The following is a 19,558-nucleotide window of genomic DNA, read 5'->3' as shown; positions in this document are numbered from 1 at the left end:
TGAGAGATATAAACCGGCTGAGTCAGTGATCAGACCAGCAACTGTCAGTTCCTAGCATAGCTCAGGTGATGCGGACAACCTTGCAATCCCAGGCACAGACAATCACATAGTCAATCAGGTGCCGATACTTAGATTGTGTGTGTTGCCATGTCTTTGGTCTGTTTTTCTGGCGGAACAGGATATTGGTGATGGTGAGTCCACTTTCTGCACATTTGGTCAAGAGGAGGATGCTATTTGAGTTGAACTTTTCTACTCCTTCCTTGCTAATGGTTCCATTTCAACGGTTAGAGTCCCTTCCAACTCTGGTGCTGAAATCATCAAGAAGAATAATGAGGACTGGAAGCTGCTCATCGTAAGCTGGCATGAAGACGGCAGTTACAAGGTCGTCTAGCACTTGGATGAGACAGCAGTGAGTCAGCAGCCATAACTGTGACTGAGCAACCCACTTCAGGATCTTCTCTGCTCACCCGACATGAGATGGGGGCTAGAAAAGGTGCCCTAAGCATACTAATACAGTATTTTGTATTTCTTCCTGAATGGATAACCACATTCAATGGGATCACCCTTACTGTGGTTGAAAATACCAATGAAGATGCACAATCATTTTCAGGACCTGGAACATCAGAACCCTCATGGACAACCCTCTCCTACACCCTTCGCACAATTGCTCCAGAGAGAAAAACCCATGTTCTACAACTGACTGAGAAAGGATCCTACAGCATCTCAGCATAAAGAACAAGGGGATATGCAAGACACAGTGAGGACACCCAACAGAGTTGAGGCTTTGCTGTAGAATGCTGATATACCTGCCACTCTATTCTGAATGCCAGCCACCTAAGCTAAACTATGCAATAGAGACAACATTTTTTGTGGAGTCAGGGCTTAAGGCCAGATCGAATCTCCTACATGACTATTCTCAATGTCAGTATTTAACATTTTTCATGTAATAAAGTCTCATACTATGCCTGCAGATGGAGTAATGGAGAGTAGGAAAGTTAAAGCCAGATAGAGCTCAGTCTTGCAGGTGCCTCTGCTTACACAATGCAATGCTTAAAAATGGGTACCTTGCACCAGAAGGGTGAGCCCAAGCTACAGACTGAGGTACTTAGGATCCCTATGAAGTCAACAGAGGCACTTAAGACACCTCTGAAAAGTGATTCAGAGCACCCAGGCACTGTAATGAAGTACCTCTTGGCCAGCTCAAAATGCAGGGGATATGAACTCCCTCCCCACTGCTCCACAGGTTAATACAGGGATGGGCAATTATTTGGGCCAGAGGGCTACTTAAAGAGTTTTGGTGATCTGTTGCAGGCCAGAGGGGAGGGGTGGAATGCTGACCCAACCCAGCGCGGTGGGGGGGTGCAGACCCGGGCCCGTTCTGCAGGGCAGGAGGTTATGGGAGGCAACTGATCTTATCTAGTGCCAGTCTGTCTAGCCTGCAACCACCACTGGGGGCACTGAATGGAGTGGGCAGGCAGGTTCTCCATGGAGACTGGCCAGGACCCCTGTGGGCAAGGCTCACTCAACCAACAGATAAGATGGGGCCACAGGTGGGCAGGGAGCAGCATCTAAGAACAGGATGGGCAGGTGGGACCAGGTTCGCAGGGCAGTGACAATGCAGGGCTGAGGCACAGCTGCAATCTGCTCCCTGCACGTCCCTGCCTTAGGAATCGGTGCTTGACGTGCAGAGAGTACATTGTGGCTCTGCCCCAGGCCTTGGCCCTACACTGTCAGTGCCCCATGATCCTAGCCCCGCCTACCCATCCCACTATCAGACACTGCTCCCCACCTACCTGCAGCCCCATCCCATCTGCCATCTCCCTGGCCAAGCGCACCCTTCCTGCAGGGTCCCAAGCCAGTCTCCACAGAGACCCTGCCTGCCAGGCTGGCACCCACAGTGATGGGTACAGGGCAGATAGGCCAGGGTGCCCAGACAGCAGAGCTGGTTCCAATGGAAGTGCTGCCTCCATCCCACCCCACACCCAGGGGCAGCAGCACAGGTCACATGTACCATGGCCAGGCTGCCCCCTGTGACTGGGCCAGGCAGATAGAACCAGAGTCAGAAAAAAATCTCTTGGCATGGCAGATCTGGCCCAGAGGCTGTATTTTGTCCACCCTGGGTTAGTTGCTTGACTCAGGCTGATCATTAGGCAATTTCAGCAACTCAGAATTGAGCACACTGATGCTGTGGTAGCAACATCCATCCTGTGCACTATGACTAAGAATTAGAACACTTGCTTGGAAGGTAGAAGACCAGGGTTCTAGGTCCTCCTTAGCCTGAAAATATTCAAACCCATACCTCCCACTTCCCAAAGAGAGTTGCCCAAATACCAGGCTATAAAGTGATCTGAATGAGCATGCCCTCCATTCCACACTCTGAGAAGCTAAGAACCTTCTTAGCTAATGGAACCAGCAGAACAGCAAACTTGAGGGAGCCTCATTCTGTGGTGCAGTAGGAGAATCCTAAGTTCAAGTACCAGCTGCCAGAGTAATTTCTATTTTTTTTATTTTTTTTTTTTTTAGAACCTCTAACAAGCCCCAAACCTGTACAGCAGGGACATCAACATAAAGCCCAAGGACCAGATCCAGCGCACAGAACTGTTCCATCTGCCTCACCAGCAGCCAGCTAGCTACCAGAAGTTGAGGGGCGTGACCAGTGAAGCATGCCCAGCTGCTGCAAAATTCAGGGTCCCCGGACCCTGATGAACATTGCTATCAGCACCAGTGGGACAAGTGAAGGCTGTGCAGATCCAGCCCTTGCCTGCCTCACTGCCGTCTTCTACCCCCAAACCCACACTGCCGCCCACTCCTCCTGACCTGCACTGTTGTCCACTCCCCCACAACCCACACTGATACTCAATACTTGACCCGTGCCCCCGCCTGCTCCTGGACCCCCACTGCCACTCACTTACGGACTTGTGTCAGTAGCCCTGGACCTGGCACAGGTGCTTCTGGCTCCACATATCCAATCTGAGAGAAGCCCCTGTGGTTTGCATCCAGCCTGGGGCCCAGGGTGAGTCTGACATCCTTTGCCTATAGGTTATTGGTGAAATACTTTAAAGTTGATATTACAGGCAGTCCTCAGACTTACGACACAATTGGTTCCTGAAAACCGTGTCTTAAGTCGAAACGTTGCAACTTGGAACCAATTTTCTCATAAGAAACAATGTTATAAATGGGGGATTGGTTCCTGAACCAAAGCCCAATACCCTATTTTCACCAAAATACCCCAGAATTTTGTACTTGATCAATTATAGATGAGTAATATAGCTACATTAATGTATTTATATTGTAAATAACAATCATATTGATTTGGAAGGACTTCTTTGAGGTGACTTTGCTGGAATTTTTGAAGGGCTCTTGGTTGGAATTTTTGAAGGGCTTTTGGCTGGAGTTCTCAGGAGTCTTGGCTGCAGGTTTTTCTGGAGTCTCGGCTGCTTTCTTTAAAAAAAGTGTGCAAGGAAGTTTGGACAGATGTTATCCAGGGAGGTGCGCGACATAGCAAACTTGTTCACTGGCATGGCGTCACATCGGATCAAGCATTGTAAAGTCGAAACTCATGTCAGAAAGTTGAAACAGGGTGACAATTTATAAACGTTGTAAGTGCAAAATGTTGTAACTCGAAACGCTCTAAGTAGAGGACTGCGTGTACAGATAGAATGACCAAGAGAAAAATAAGAGCCAGAAGACCCAGGAAAACACAATCTGGCATAACATCATTTAGTTTCCCCATTTTCTTACCTTTAAGATAAGGTTATTGATAGCTGTGCACATCAGACAGCTCTGAAGGTTAATAGAAAAAAGTTGTACTTTTCTTCCAATATTACATCTCTGTAGAAATATTTAGCAATATGTGCCCCTACAACTTGGAGAAATAAAAAACTACCAAGGGGAAAAATGGTATTTTTCCTATAGCCAGCTAATGTCTACTGCCTTTCACAAAGCCCTGAGGCAATAAGAGCTTTTCAGTGTATAGCAAAAGGGAATGTATTGGGGCTGCAGAGTGCTTGGCCAAAACGTTTTCTGTAAAAAGTGATATTGATTTAAAAAGAAAATAAGAGAAAGTACTCACAGGAGTAATGGACCTTTCAAACTCTTCTGGAGGTCATGGCTTAGTGGTCTAAACATCTGGTTTAAATTTTTACTCTCCCTGGAGCCATCAGCTCAAATCTAGTCAAAGTTGGTTCATGCCTTCATTCTCAAGGTGAATACACTGAGCTCTATGCACTATGTGGATGTTAGGCTGGTAGTTATACTGGCAGTGCTTGGCTATAAAAGAGCAAGCCTCTTCTAATCAGAGGGGTCCCTCCCTCCCAAGTCACTGTAAATATTCCCACCAACACTGTTTGTAGAGGTTGATATGTCAGTTACTCACCAATGTACTTAAGTTATATAATGCATAAGGACAGCAGTTTTCAATCTTTTTCTCATTTGTGGACCCCTAAAAAATTTCATATGGAAATGCAGACCCCTTTGAATTGTAAGTGAGGGTATTCACAAACTTCTGATTGATCATAGGCATCTTCCACAGACCCTTTAGACAGTCTGCAGACTACAGGTTGAAAACCACTGCATAAAGGGATTCAAAATAAGAAATCCAATATAGGCATTTTCATTGTTGTTGCTGTTAGTTCTATTTTCGATAAATACCTACATCTTCCTTTTCCAAATCAAGTACAGAAGGACCAACCTAGAACATCAAGGCGATGGTCTCTCTCCTGTTTCTTTCTCCCTTTATCCACTCTCTTCTATTTGACGGTCCCTTCCTCTCCCGATTCAACTTCCCCAACTGCTCCTGACCCTCTCCCAAAGAAACTAAGTTAATATAAATAAAAACAAATGTGATGTTTTCAAACCCACCTGTAGCCACCCGTGGTACATTGGATCCTCTTCCTCCACCTTTTATTGATGTGTTGTCTCTTTAGATTGCAGACACGTCTTACAGTCTGTGATTGTTCAGACCCGATCAGAGACCAAAAATGATTGTAGTAGTGCACAAAGGCACACATATTATCTAAGTAATATTAAATAACTGATATAGCCTAAAGGTCCCAATTAAATCTTCGCCATTTATGACAACCTGAGCATATATAGATGCTATAATACATTCCTAGCACTTTAAAATTCTTCTAGTCTTCTTAGTGATTTTCTGCTCTATGGGATGAACGCCATTAAATAATACTGAGTTCTTATAAAAAGGTATGTTCCCTCCCTTCAGAGATAGGTGCTGAAAAAGTTATATTTAAAAAGTTATATTTAAACTATATCCAGACTACAGTCAGAAAAGTCAGCGTACAATAAACTTACACCAGTGGTTCTCAAACTTTCTGGAATCAAGGCACCCATCATAAAATGCCAGCTCTTAGTTTTCACTAGTTTTTTTGACATGAGAAAAATAAAGCAAATACCTCAGAAAGCTCACAGTGGGTCAGAATGTTTTTGACACTATAGATTCCTAATTTAAATGTCTGGGTTTATCTTATTAATCCTGCGTTGGTATTTGCACATCAAGTTGTGCTACTATTGAGCTGCACCCTGCAGAACACTTAAAAGAATCACATGGCACTTGGTTGAGAATCATCACCATAAATGAAAAGGTCTCTACCACATTGTGTATATGAACCATCCTGTTCTCCGTAAGTGCAATTTTTGATACCCGGGGACAGAATGACAAACTTTGAGAACTGTTATGAGACATTTTGAAGTTGTAAGTCAGAAAAGTTTCTACACAATTTTTGGGTGGGGTGCTGTAACAGGGGATGTGAAACCTGTTACTTGGAGGCAAAGAAGAGGGAGGAAGACTTAGTCAGCTCACCTGGAGCCTGTGCCAAATAGCTCACAGGAAGGCTGGAAGCTCTGACAGATAGCATCCAGGGGAGGACTGTCAGAGAACACTGGGCCAGGAAAGCGGGAACTGAATCAGTCGGTCCATGCAGAAGAAACCCACACCAAGGAGTTGAGGGCTTCTGTCACTTCAAGACGACACAGTGGCTGAAGCACATACAGGGACCCTTAATTAAGAGAGTGAAAATGCCTGTCTGTGCAGGGCAAGGGGAAGGCATGTGATTGTAAGGAGGTGGGACTCCCAGGTAAGCCCTGCCCCGGAGCCCAAGCGGGCAGTCAGGCCCTGCAGGCTGCCGTGTCAGGAGCTCCCACAGGGAAGTTGACTGCAGGGAAGCAGTGTTCAGGGAGACCAGGATATCCATTGGGATGAGACAGGTTAAGCCCTAGGCATTATAGTTTCTGAGATGCCAACTTTGTGAAGGCAGTATGCATGTGTTTTAGTTATGCTATTATATGTTTATTTTCAGATCATACTGGAGGGCTGCATGTGGCTGTAGGGGTGCACTGGAGGCCACAGGGGTGCTATAGGGTCATCCAGCCTAGAGACCTGTCAGAGTTGGAGACCCAGTGGGTTGTGTGGGGCTAAAGCCTAAATGCTGCAGACAGAGGCAGACTTGCATGCTGCCTTCCCCTGGGCCAGAGATGTCAGAGAGGGCTGGGCTGAGCCAAAAGCAGCTTTCACGTGGGCAGGGAGAGCTAAGGCTGAGAACCAAGTTCAAAATCAGTGGGCCAAGGCTAGAAGTCTGCAGCCAGAGAAAAGGGAGGCTAAAGCCCAGAAGGCTGAGGCCTCTACAAAAGAACCAGACTGCGGCCAGAGTAACACCTGAGCGACATGGGCATGGATGTAGGGGTGGAGAGAGGCCATTAAGCCCTTAAGGCATGTAAGGCCTGGGGGAATGAATACTGAGAAAGTGGGAGAGACTACCCAGGCTCAGCAGCCTCCTCGGACAGCCTCCTCTATTACTTCCAACAACAAAGTGCAGCAGGTGAGGAAGTAAGGGGAGACCCTGGGAGGCAGGAGCAAGGATCTGACAGGATCAGGGCAGCCACTAGGGGGTGCCATGACAGCCCTCGGGTACCGATCCTGTCACAGGAACTAAATCCATTATCCTTTTTGGGGCTAAAGATAAATTTATCTGGCTCTAAGCTAACAGGTCCCAAATACCTGTAACTCCCACTGAAGTCAATGCAAGATGGAGAACAGTAAGAGTACAGCCTCTCTCAGAATTAAGAGAATAATGGAGGCTCTCTTAATAACAGGGAAATGTTGATTTTACTGTCATTATGATCCAAAGTGAATAGAAAAGAAGGAAACAGAATTACAAGATACTATGCCTGCATTCAAAGCTATAGAAGATACTGTATTCTTTGAAAAATAGATATCTAATCATGTTAATTGTAGGCTGCATCCTACTTCATGTACACAGAGTGGGTTCAGTTATGCTCTCTGCAACCTTGATGCCCCCAGACATGCCCAACTGTGCTGCATTAAACTCTGTTAATGCAAGGATCAGCAACATTTTCCGATGGCAGACCAGAATGATCCAGCTCAGGTCCACAGCAGGCCAGCGCTAAGACCTGGTAGCTGCTGCTTCTCTCCAATGCTCAGCTGCAGCATAGCGGGAAGGCGGGGAAATGCCTGGCTGCCCAGCTGTGGCACAACATGGTGCAGGCAAAACTCCCACTGCCAAATGCTTCTGAAGCCTCCATTCCACAGGCCAAATCCAGTGACTTCACAGGCTATAGATCACTGACCCCTGTCTTAGTAGGTAGACTATGCACACAAAAAAGATTAAAAAAAAAAGCATGCAAAAATATTCCTAGCAGAAGTGAAACTAATAGAAATTTGCTCCTTTACCTTGGCACAAAATTTTCCCTACAAGCACCAATTTAAGTCAGGTGTAAAACTGCCTCTACTGCTGGGCACCAAACAGAAGTTTACTTGTATTTGAATTTCAAGCAGTGTTTGTCGTCTCCAACCAAATAATTTAAGTTATGAGGTATTGTATTTTGCTCCCTGACTGGTTTAGGTACTCACAAGTGTTAATGAATCTGTATCAGTCTTCTTGAGAAGGGTTGTAGCTAAGCTTTTCTCTGCAAAATATGTATACATTAAAAAAGATAAGGAAGTGAATAAATATTTATGAGGCTTTTATTGCATTTGCAAATCACTACTTTCCCATTGATATTTGATTTTCTACAGTTTTTCATAAAGAATACAGGCAATTGAACTACCAAAAAATGTCAGGGAAGCCTGACACAAGCTTATCACTCTATTTAATGCTCTGCTTTATACAGCCAAGAAATTTTTAAATTTTCTTTTACTCAGCATTACTTCATGTTCTAATCAACTGTGTTTTAAGGTCAAACTTCTCTGACATTCCACTATATTATGCCTGTGCCATTATTACAGGCTCCTCATGTTATGTAGCTGAGGCTAAAAGAACTAGTTGAGCAAGGAAATTTATATTATTGCCAAATTTAGCCAGCAGGAACAGACGCTCACAGGATATAAGGGCACTTCATAAAGACAGAGCCTTTAGGCTGGTGGTTCTCAAAACTATGGTCCCATTGGTGGTCTATAGCTTTGTGATCACACTGGCTCCCAATACACTTTCTGATTTAAAGTCTGGTAAGGATGTATGTTGGTCTGTGACACTGCCTGGTAGATTGACATTGATCTGCTGACCTAAAGAGTTTGGGAACAATTTATAGACTACCCACACAAAGGATAGGGGATAATACAGAATGAGGTGAGGGGCACTTATTGGAAGATGATTTGTCTGACTCTCACTAGGTTCATGCTGGTTATTAAGCATGAAGAGGAAGGTCAGGGAAAGTGTGAGTCCCTTACTGAATGGGGGAGGCAACCTAATGACAGATGATGCAAAAAAGGCTGAAGTGCTCAATGCCTTTTTTACCTCGGTCTTCACAGGTAAGGTCAGCTCCCAGACTAAAGCAGCATAGTTGGGGAGCAGGTGAGCAGCCCTCAGTGGTGAAAGAACAGGTTAGGGACCATTTAAAAAAAGCTGGACATGTACAAGGCCACGGTGCTGGATGTAATACATCCGAGGGTGCTGAGGGAGTTGGCTGATGTAATTGCAGAAGTGCTGGCCATTATCTTTAAAAACTCATGGCAATCAGCAGACATCCCATACAATTGGAAAAGGGCACATATAGCACTCATCTTTAAGAAAGGGAAGGAGGAAGATCCAGGAAACTACAGACCAGTCAGCCTCAGCTTAGTCCCTGAAAAAAATCATGGAGCAGGTCCTCAAGGAACCCATTTCTAAGTATTTGGAGAAGAAAGTGAACAGGAACAGTCAGCATGGATTCACCAAGGGCACATCATGCTCACCCAACCTAATTGCCTTCTGTGATGAGAAAACTGGCTCTGTGGACGTGGGGACTTGATATACCTTGACTTTAGCAAGGCTTATAATATGGTCTCTCACAGCATTCTCGCAAGCAAGCTAAGGAAGTATGGGTTGGATGAATGGACTGTAAGGTGCATAAAAAGCTGGCTGGATTGTCAGGCTCAATGGCTAGCGACCAATGGCTCAACATCGAGTTGGCAGCCAGTATCAAGCTGGGTGCCCCACAGGTCAGTCCTGGGGCCAGTTAGGTTCAATGTCTTCATTAAACATCTGGAAAATGGAATGGATTGCACCCTCATTAAGTTTGCATATGACACCAAGGTGAGGGGGAGGTAGTAGATACGCTGGAGGGTAAGGCTAGGACCTTAGACCTAGACAAATTGGAGGATTAGACCAAAAGAAATCTCAGGTTCAGCAAGAACAAGTGCAAAGTCCTGTGGCCAGGATGAAATAATCCAATGCACTAGTACAGGCTTGGGAACAACTGGATAAGCAGCAGCTCTGCAAAAAAGAACCTGGAGGTTACAGTGGATAGTAAGCTGGATATGAGTCAGTGTGCCCTTGTTGTCAAGAAGGATAACAGCAGACTAGGCTGCATTAGTAGGAGCATTGCCAGCAGATCAAGGGAAGTAATTATTCCCCTCTATTCTGCACTGGTGAGGCTACATCTGGAGTACTGTGTCCAGTTTTGGGCCCCCCACTACAGAAAGGAGATGGATAAGTTAGAGAAAGTCCAGTGCAGGGCAATAAAAATGGTTAAGGGGCTGGGGCACATGACTTCTGCGGAGAGGCTGAGGGAACTGGGTGTATTTAGTTTGCAGAAAAGAAGATTGAGAGGGGATATGATAGCAGCCTTTAACTACCTGAAGGGGGATTCCAAAGAAGATGGAGCTAGACTGTTCTCAGTGATGGCAGATGACAGAACAAGGAGCAATTGTCTCCAGTTGCAGCAAGGAAAGTTTAGGTTGGATATTAGGAAAGCTCTCTCACTAGCAAGATGGTGAAGCACTAAAACGGGTTACCCAGAGAGGTTGTGGAATCTCCATCCTTGGAGATTAAGGCCCAGCTCAACACAGCCCTGACTGGAATAATCTAGTTGGGAATGGTCCAACCCTAATTTTCTATTATTCTATAATTGTATGTGGAGGAATCCTATCACAAAGAAAGCTACATACTAGGGCTGTGCAAAACGGCACTGTACCATTTCGACCAGCGTTTCGACAGAACTGCATTTCATTTCGATTTGAAACTGCTGTTCCGTTTCGTCTTGTCAAAACCGTTTTGCTGTTTCAACATTTCACCCATAGGCTATAATGGGGAAGCTCAAAACAGCCTATAATTTTGTCATTTCTGGCCTGATTTGGATGAAATTTGCAGGAATGGTAGCTCCTTCTGAGGGCATGAAGCCTGCCAGGTTTCAAGGAGACAGGTGCAGGGGTTTCAAGGAAACTGCACCTCAAAGTCCTGAAAGCAAAAAACTCATGTCACGTGTATGGGTTAAGCCACAGCGGTGTCAAAACTGCAGACCTGCTAGCCCCTGATGCAGCCACAAAGCCTGCCATCTGTCAAGGAGATAGATGCAGGGGGAGTCTGGGGCCATGGACCTCTAGCTGCTGACCGACAAAACTTACGACATGGGTGGGCGACACTGTGTGTGTGTTAAGGGGTGCCCCCACTCAACTGACACCAAGGCAGAAAGCAGAGCAGTTCAAAAAATGCTGTCTTTTATGCAGTTTTTCCATCCCTCCCCCAGAGCACTGGGATTGGAAGGAACCTCAAGAAAGGATGAAAGTCAATAATGAGAGCACTCCTTCCCTCTCCCCCGCCTTCCCTCCTCTTCCCCCTCCCTCTCCTTACTTTAGTTGCTGTTTCCCTGCAGGAAAGCCCATCTTGAGCTTTGAAACATTTAGAAAACGTTGAAACATTTCGATTTGCCTCATTTTGAGGCTGTTTCAAAGCTCTCTGTTTCAAGCTCGAAATGAGTCGAAACAAAACTGCCAGCAAAATTTCACACAGCCCTACTACATACAAGTTTAACGCTAACCACCTAGTACCGATATAGAATCTGACGGGATGTGCCAGTAATGCTAATTAACATCTACAGTTATGGAGCACACAGGCTGCATAGAGGTGGGGCAGCAGACAATAAAGTTTCCACTTAGAGCAGAAAGACCAAAGTGACCAAAAATAAAAGGTAGTGACAATGCTAACACTGTCTCTTCCACTTGTGGTCCAATTAGGCAACAGCCAGTTGCAGCACTGGGTCTGACACAAACCCCAAATCATACGTTTTATTGGTGTTTCTTCACCTCCCCCCTAGATTCTGTCAAGAATGTAACATGCTCCTAGGTAGCTCTGTTAGTGAGATAAAATATTGTGAACTATTGGGTTCTCCTGCAAAAGGAGAATATAACAGGAAGCATGCACTTGCATGAGGGGAGAGAGGAGACAGAATCAGGGCACAGGTAAATATCTTGGTCTCTGCAAGCAAACACTGATGGGAGGTGACCAGCTACACCTTGTCCACACAAGCTGGTCCTACACCAATAAACATGAAGTCATTTGGTGGCAGCAGCAGCTTTTGAAAGAAAAGGCAATTCTACAGCAACAGAGAGTGAAAAGTCCCTTGGGGAAAGCTTGAAGGAATTCAGACACATATACAGAGAACTCTATTTATATGCATATTGAGTAAGTGTATAATGTGAGACCAGTCCCAATTTGTTGCCTACTGCTTACATCATAACAAAAATCATTATTTGCATACCAGTTGAGTAGATAAACCAATTAAGGAACTTTTTGGCTTCACTGCTTACTTTGTATTATATCTGCACTCCTTTTCATGGCATCATGATTAACACCTACCAGCAGCCCCAAACTGACTGCATCCTCTCAATGTCCAGGCTCCTATTAGAGCATTAAGGAGCTCTGAGACACAAGGTAAAGATCCTTAATGAGGCTGGAAAAGCTTAGCACAGGCTATTCCAGAACTTCATTAGCATTGTTCACATTGAGTTCCAATAAGTGCATACTTTATGTCTTTATGTGTGTTGCCTTTTTTTCATTCCCGGGGTTATGCACTGAAATAGAGTATGCTGTGTGCCAAAGCTGGAGGTCATGCCATACAGATGCCACAAAGTTATTTTTAAGATACCTCTATTGTATTCACAGTGCAAGAGGAATGTGCTGCCTGCACATTTTCAAGAGGCTGAGCTTATCTAAACTTCCTGCCATCCAGTGAACACCCTGTGCTGGTGATTATCATAACAAGTGCTATACTGCCTATGAGGCAAACCAGCCCCTTCCCAGGGAGCAGGAATAACTCTCCCATTTTTGTTCAAATGTGCAAACACCTGCAATTAAAGAATATTTTATGGAGGAAACCCTGACCAGCTAGAGCCTGTTCCTGGAGCCACTGAAATTAATGGTAAAATTCCCATTACCATCAAAGTGTGTGAGTTTAAATTCTAACCCGAGAGAAAAGGAAACAAAAATTACTTAGAATAGTAATTAAACAATAACCACAACATGTAGCAAGGCAGCAAGTCACCCACAACAGAAAATTTGTAAATCTTTTCTTTATTCATCTAATAAACATATGCGCAGGGCAAACTGGGGAACACAGAAAGGCTGTTCACAAAGCAAATAATTTTAAACCACAGCTGACAGCCCATTTACCATGCACCCTGCTTCTTACCATACCACTCCAACTCCGACTCTCTCACACTTTTTTGTTTGTTTGTTTCAAAGTGCTGAACAGTTGTACTCATCTGCTTCTTTATAGGAGAGGAAACATCTCCAAATAAAATGGCATTTTTTAATTCTAGTTCCAACTCCTTTAATTTTATATGTAGCACACATGATCTGTTGTGGAAAATTCCTTGACTGAAAAATCTGCTGATGCTATCAAACATATTATTTGATTGCATATTCACGTGCTTTTATGTTATACTATCTTTCCTGGCTGCTAAGGTGCAGTGCCCAGGGTTCAGTCTTGTGGGTCAGGTTGGGAAGCTAGTTCCTAGAGATCACTGTTATTCCATGACAGTCTTAGAAAAATCCCACTTCCCTAGGGAAAGAAAGATGCTTTATAAGCTATACATTTGCAAAGCACCTTAATTTACTTTGTTAAAAAATAGCCCTTAAAGTCGCAAAGAAAAACTTTAGAATTTGAATACAACATATTATAGTGTTGCATTGGCTATGACTAACTACTCTGGTTACACTGCCAAGCCTGGAGTAGGAGCTCCATTCTGTCTCAACTCACCAGTAGAAGCACCACTGACAAATCTGAAGCATCTCCCAATGGATCCTGTAGCTGCTCATCCAGCAGCCAGTAATCCCGAGTCATATCCTCAAAATAAACAACACTAATTTTTAGATCACATCAGTTTAAAAATGACTAAAATAAATTATGAAGCTCTGCTCATCTTCTGATGTTAGAGATTTAAGGTTTTGTGTTTTCAGGTTTTTTTTCTTTGCAGCTACGAAAGCTAAAAACATGCTTATATATACATACATCTGACTGTCTCAGTTAAAACATGAGTCCAGTTGTCAGGGGCTTAGAAATTCCCCAAAAATCTCAAGACTGGAAATAAAAATGCAAGATGGCAACCCTGAGTTTCCCCCTATTGTTAGTCCATAGAACAGAGAAGAGAGGTCTGTAGTTCCTCAGCAGGACTTCCTAAGGGAAGCCCAGGAATGAAAAAGAGTACAAGTAGCAGGACACCAACCAATAAGATACATTGTGGGATATGGGATATGGCTGGTATCTATTGTGTGGCTACTTTGAAAAGCTACTCTTTAGAGAAGTCAAAAGGATGTAACTGACTGGAATAGGGAACAAAATAAGCAGATCAAGCTGGTGGGACAAGAGAACTGATAAGTCAGATCGCAGTCACACTTCAACCAGGAAAGAGGATTGATAAGGACAGGTCAAGAGACAGATCAGTTGATATATACCAGAAGTATAGACAGTGAATGAATAGCAGAGTAGGATGACCATGTCCAAACATGTGCAAGAGCCACTCAAATACATGTAGGTAAGGTTTCATCTTATATTTGTTTGAAACAAAGCATTTGATAAGACCTTACATGAGAGAACACAGTATTTTAGCACTCTCACTGACACACTACAATAGTATTTCACTTACTCACTTTTAAAAAAAATTAAAAGTTTTCCATAAAGCAGGAGCATCCCAAATTGGCTTAAAAACCCCAAAAATCTGAAACCAATAAAAATGTCACAGGGATACCATATAGGATCAGTCCAGTGGGTCTACCCAGTCCATTTCCGGCTTCCAACAAGTGCCCACTATCACCTCAAAACATATTCTTTCAATATTGTTATGAGTTAAAGAGATGTTATTAATCCTACTTCACAGATGAAGCAGATAAGGTGCGTGGAGATGTAAATGATTTCCCAAATATTATATATTTTATTTTAGCTAGGCAGACAAGGTTCTTTGGGTGAATCCGATATCTTTAATTAGACCAACTTAAATAGTTGGAAAACAATTTTTAAGCAAGCTTTTGGGTTCAAAAACCCTTTGTCAGGCTAAGGAAGTTTCAGCAGTTGGTGTGTGCTCTTTCTGGATGGAATGAAAAGTAAAGATTTTAGCTAGGCACTGAACCCAGGTCCATTACATTAAGAACCAGAACACTCTTCCTCTTGACCGTGCCCCTTTTCATAACTATTCTCCCTTTATCTTCCCCCAATATCTCCTAAGGATTTCTTCTCCCACTGCAAATTTACTTCAGCTCAGTTTCATTTTCAGCTGTCTCAGGACTGCCCTAAATTATATCAGCTTGTAAATTTTGCCAACCCACGTGCAGTCCCCGTGTGCCAAGTGAGTTTCCACACCAACTCCTCCTAGGTCAAGCCAGGGAACATGAATGGGTGTGGGATGAGCCATTAACACAAGCACACAGCCTTTCAGTAAATCCAATGAGTGCATTTCCCCTTCTACACTATGCTTCATCCACCTACAGCCCAGTTAGATGCCCGAGACAGATTTCATTCAGGGCTAGCAAGTGAGAACCCTCTCTTTTTCATATGGCGTCAGATATCAATTTCCCAATCTAGGAGCCGCTGCCTGGTATTATGCCTCAATGTGCGGATTCCATCTGCTCCATCTGGGCATCTGTAAAGACTGCAGCTTTCGACTGAGTGCTGCGCTGTCGGCTGGCCCCGGCATTCATGCAGGGGTCCATCCAAGATGTTCATCTCACAGGGTGCACGATGTGGATTCCTCACAGTCTTCGACCTGGTCCCACTTCAGGACGAGGACGGTGAGGAATCCACATCAGGCACTTTTGTCTGGGGCAGCAAGAGCTCGTGGAGCTGGCGCTGAGCACACCCCCCACCTCGCTGGAGCTCCAGGAACCAGGCTGCTATAAATACAGCAGAGACTGAAAGCCTCAAGCCAAAACAAAGAGGGAACCCTGGCCCTCGCCTGGTGTTACCCCTTAAGAGGCAGTGGGGAAAGCTGGGAGCTGCCCCTAGGCTTGGGACCAGGGTTTGAACTACGCTTTGTCTTAAGGGGCTCTGCAAAAACTAAAAAAATCGTGCTGTCCATCATGATGCCCTAATACAGTTGGAGACACTCCCCCCATTATGATTTTTAAGCCTTACAGGGGGCTCTGCCCCCAAGCTCCCTTGTAATTCAAGCCCTACTTGGGACAACGGGGGCTGGACCCATGAGGCACTTTATAGCGAGCCTCTATAACGTGATCCTTTATATCCGCTGGTTCTCTGCCCCGCCGACACCCGGGCAAGGGGCAGCCCATGCACTGCGACCCCGGCCCCGGCCCCGGCCCCGGCCCCGACGTGGCACCTGCCGGCGGCAGGGCGCGACTCACCCAGAAGAGGAGGTTGAGGGCGTAGAGCAAGCAGCGCAGGCACTTCACCGAGTCCTCCCTGGCCATCGTCAGCCCCCGCGGGGCACAGCCCCATCCTCAGCACATCCTCCCGCCGCGGCCCGGGCTCTGCAGGGGAGAGAGGCCAAGCGCCCGCGGTCAGGAGCGGGGGGCGGCCCCGCGAGGCGCCCCGGGCGGAGGGACAGGAGCCGCCGGGCCGGCCACAGATGCTCCTCGGGGCACGGCGCGGCGGGCGAGGGCACTTACCGCGCGGGCCGGGGTCAGGGCCGGGCGCCCCGCTGGCGGCCGGGCTCGGGGGACGCCGCGCGCGGGCCGGGGCTGCATCCCTACCCCAGGAGGTGCCGCCGCCGCCGGAGACAGCGCTCCGCTCCGCCCGCCGCCCTCGACACCAGGCAGCGGCCAGCTGCACAAACCTGCCACGCATGCTCCGCCGCCGCCCGCGCCGCCGCGCGCTGGGTCCTAGAGGCCACGGCTCCGCTCCTGCCGCCCGCCTCGCCGCCCCTGCGGCTGTTCTGGGCGCGGCCCCCGGGCCTGGCCGGGCTGGGCTGGGCCGGGCCGGGCCGGGCCCTGCGCTGCGCTGCGCTGCGCTTGGGACCCCCCTTTCACAGGTCGGCAAATCATAGCAGCGCAGCAGGGTTGGGAGGGCCAGTCCAACCCCCTGCTCACAGCAGGACCAGCCCCAACTTGATGGTCTCAGCCACAGCCTCGGCTAGCCTGGGGAGGGAGAGCCCACCTCTGAGTAACCTTTTCCAGTGGTTTGTTGTTTTTTTAACACAGATTCACAGAAGTTTAGGGCTAGAAGGGACCTGGTGAGAGCATTGGGTCCAGCCCCCCTGCCCTGGGGTCAAATAACCCCAGCAAGACCTGGATCCAGTCTCCTTTGGAAGATCTCCAGGGCAGGGGATGATGGTGATGGCCACCCCTTTTTCCCCCCGAGGTAGGGGTGGCTGCCTGCTGACATCCTGGCATTCAGTGTTGGGGGCCAGCTGGGCAGTGACGTCCATGAAGGTGGCCTGGAGCATGTGGAAGGTCTGGACCCATTTTTCATCATCCTGGGTGTGCAGGATGATCTGGTCCCACCCATCATCGCTGGTGGTGCAGGCCTGGAACCAGCACTCAACAGTGTGGAGGTGGTGCTCCCGGAGTACCCCAGCATCCATGGCATCCCGAGTGGCATCATCCTTGTTGGCCGTGTGAAAGCTGGTGGCCCAGTCCAGGATGCTACTACCCCTCCTAGTGAGAAAAGTATTCCTAATATCTAACCTAAACTTCCCTTGTCACAACTTGAGACTCTTGCTTCTTGTTCTGTCATCTGCCATCACTGAGAATAGTCTAGCTCCATCCTCTTTGGAGACACCTTTCAGGTAGTTAAAGGCCGGTATCAAATTCCACCTCAGCCTTCTCTTCTTTAGACTAAATAAGACCAGTTCCCTCAGTCTTTCCTCCTAAGTCATGTCCCTCATAGGTCATATCACCCTCACCATGCAACCTTTCACACCGGTCGCAGCCCTGTCTTTACTTCAGCTGTGCACCTCATGCAGACAGTGGCACATCATCCTATATGACACAACACAGTTCTTCCCCTTACAGAGAAACCAAAAGCTTTCCTAACCCGCTAGGGATCCACAGGTATCTACTTTCATTGCACATCAAAGCAATAATAATAAAAACATATGCTTTATATTATACAATATATTTCATTATAAAATATGAAATATCACTTTATAGATACTAACTATATGTGTGAGCTCCTCACATATTACGTGTCGGAGCACCTTGCTTTGGCTACTGCATCCGTTTTCAGTGTCTAGTTCATGCAAGCGGGCATCAGATAAATGACAAAATCCTCATAATGATTATCATCATAAGATAAATTATTCTCAAACTTAACTACATTTAAAAAGCAATAGATAAACAACTTCAAACCTTACTTGTGCCAAGAAATTTAATTCAGGTCAGTGTATTAAAAAGTTTTGGGTACCTTGACACCAACAAATGAATTAGAAACCCCCAAATTGCTAGTTTGCTTATATTGTACCAATAATGTCACCCATTATACCCACTTAAGTGAAGAGTGACAAATAACAAACACAACAAACTCGATCAAAAATGGGTAAAAGATTATTATTGCATTAGTCCTGCCGTCATGACAGTTAAATGCAAATCTCTTCCGCAGACTGTTAAGCCACACTTCTTCAGCATCTTGATGGTGCAGCCAGCACTTGGCTGTCAGTCATTTTCACACCTGAGTTAAAGTTCCCCTGAGTCAGTATTACAGTGCCTGAGTTAAGGTTTCTCTCTAGAGCTAAAAAATAGTCTGCAGGGCTGTAAAATTGAAAAGAGATGTTACTAGGAATGGCTAACAGCAAAACTGAAGAAGGATAGGTTGCTTAAGGGAATATCAAGACCATTAAAAAGAGAGAGGGTTGTTAACTCCTGAGGAGAGAAGAGAGTTTAGCAAGGATCAGGTAGATTATAAATGAGCCATTAAGTCAATTGACTCCCTTGGGGTATCTGAACAAAAATGCTGCTGCCCCTCTCCCCAGCAGTTGGTTTTAAAGTTTGGGTGGAGCAGAAGTCAAAGGCGGGGGGGGGGGGGTGCACATGTACTACTGCACCCCTTCCTGCCTCAAATCCACCCATGGATGTATGTCAAAATGGAAACCTTGGTTCTGAACCTTTTTCAGTTTTCTATGGGTAGGAGCTTGGGTTCCTCTCTGGCTCTGAATCTTCCTGTACAGTTTTGGTTCTGAGAGATCCCAACCCCAGACAATGCTTGGTTAGCAATTCTGTACTGGACACAATTGAAATCTCACGTGAAAAGTTACTTTTGTGGCATTTTGACTGAGAGTGGCAAAAACAAAACACAAAACAAAAAAAAACCCCTCATAAAAGCAGATGGCCTTCAAGACTTGACAGACATTTCAGAGGATTTCAGCACTGCTGAAACCTGAATCTAAGGCTAAACCCGATCCAGATCTGATTTTATTTAGACCAGTACCACCTTCTTAGCCTTCCCTTCATTTACAAAAAAAAAAAAAATATGTGTTCAGTATTCAAAAATGAGTTCCTTCCATACAATCAGCAGTAAACCTGCCTCTCAACCTCAGGCAGTGAAAGGGAAATTGGTTTAGGTTAGACAGCTCAGGTACTGAATGCCAATTTTAAATCTGAAGATTTGTATTATTTGTTGTGAAAGAGAAGAGTAGCCACTTAGATATGTGACCAAATTGAAAATAAATTATTCAGGAACTGAACTAAATCATGCAGTCAGTTTTCAGGCAAAACTCCAATCAACTTGGCCTAGAAGGTCAAGGGTATTTATGAACTCCACAACTGACTCTCAGTCTTGAAGAATTTATTGTACTTTTAAAAACTGTAAGATGCTGCCTGCGGCTCTAGTAAAGGCAAATTCCCCCTTTAATATATGTATTTCAGTATTTATATATTTTAAAAAAGAA

The 19,558-nt window shown here is 45.7% G+C and overlaps 1 protein-coding gene across 5 annotated transcripts in view; it reads right to left on the bottom strand.

Annotated features, from left to right (window-relative positions):
• The window catches only part of TSPAN12 (tetraspanin 12), an 85,663-nt gene that overhangs the window by 59,026 nt on the left and 7,079 nt on the right, over positions 1 to 19,558 (bottom strand). For 2 of the 5 annotated variants that reach the window (XM_059725939.1, XM_059725943.1), the window contains exons 1-2: positions 16,344 to 16,421; positions 16,080 to 16,205 (exon numbers count right to left, since the gene is read on the bottom strand). The exons of 1 other annotated variant lie outside the window; for it this stretch is intronic. In XM_059725939.1, the coding sequence (XP_059581922.1) occupies positions 16,080 to 16,145 (66 nt within the window). In that variant the 5' untranslated portion in view covers positions 16,146 to 16,205; positions 16,344 to 16,421. Of the gene's footprint in view, positions 1 to 16,079; positions 16,206 to 16,343; positions 16,422 to 16,510; positions 16,616 to 19,558 lie in introns of those variants that run through there. 2 more of the 5 variants (XM_059725940.1, XM_059725941.1) reach the window with 2 other exon arrangements.

Source organism: Alligator mississippiensis, chromosome 4, assembly GCF_030867095.1.
Source record: "Alligator mississippiensis isolate rAllMis1 chromosome 4, rAllMis1, whole genome shotgun sequence".
Classification (NCBI taxonomy): Eukaryota; Metazoa; Chordata; order Crocodylia; family Alligatoridae; genus Alligator; species Alligator mississippiensis.
The sequence above is the reverse complement of the archived record's forward strand: the minus strand, read 5'-3'. Positions and strand labels throughout refer to the sequence as shown.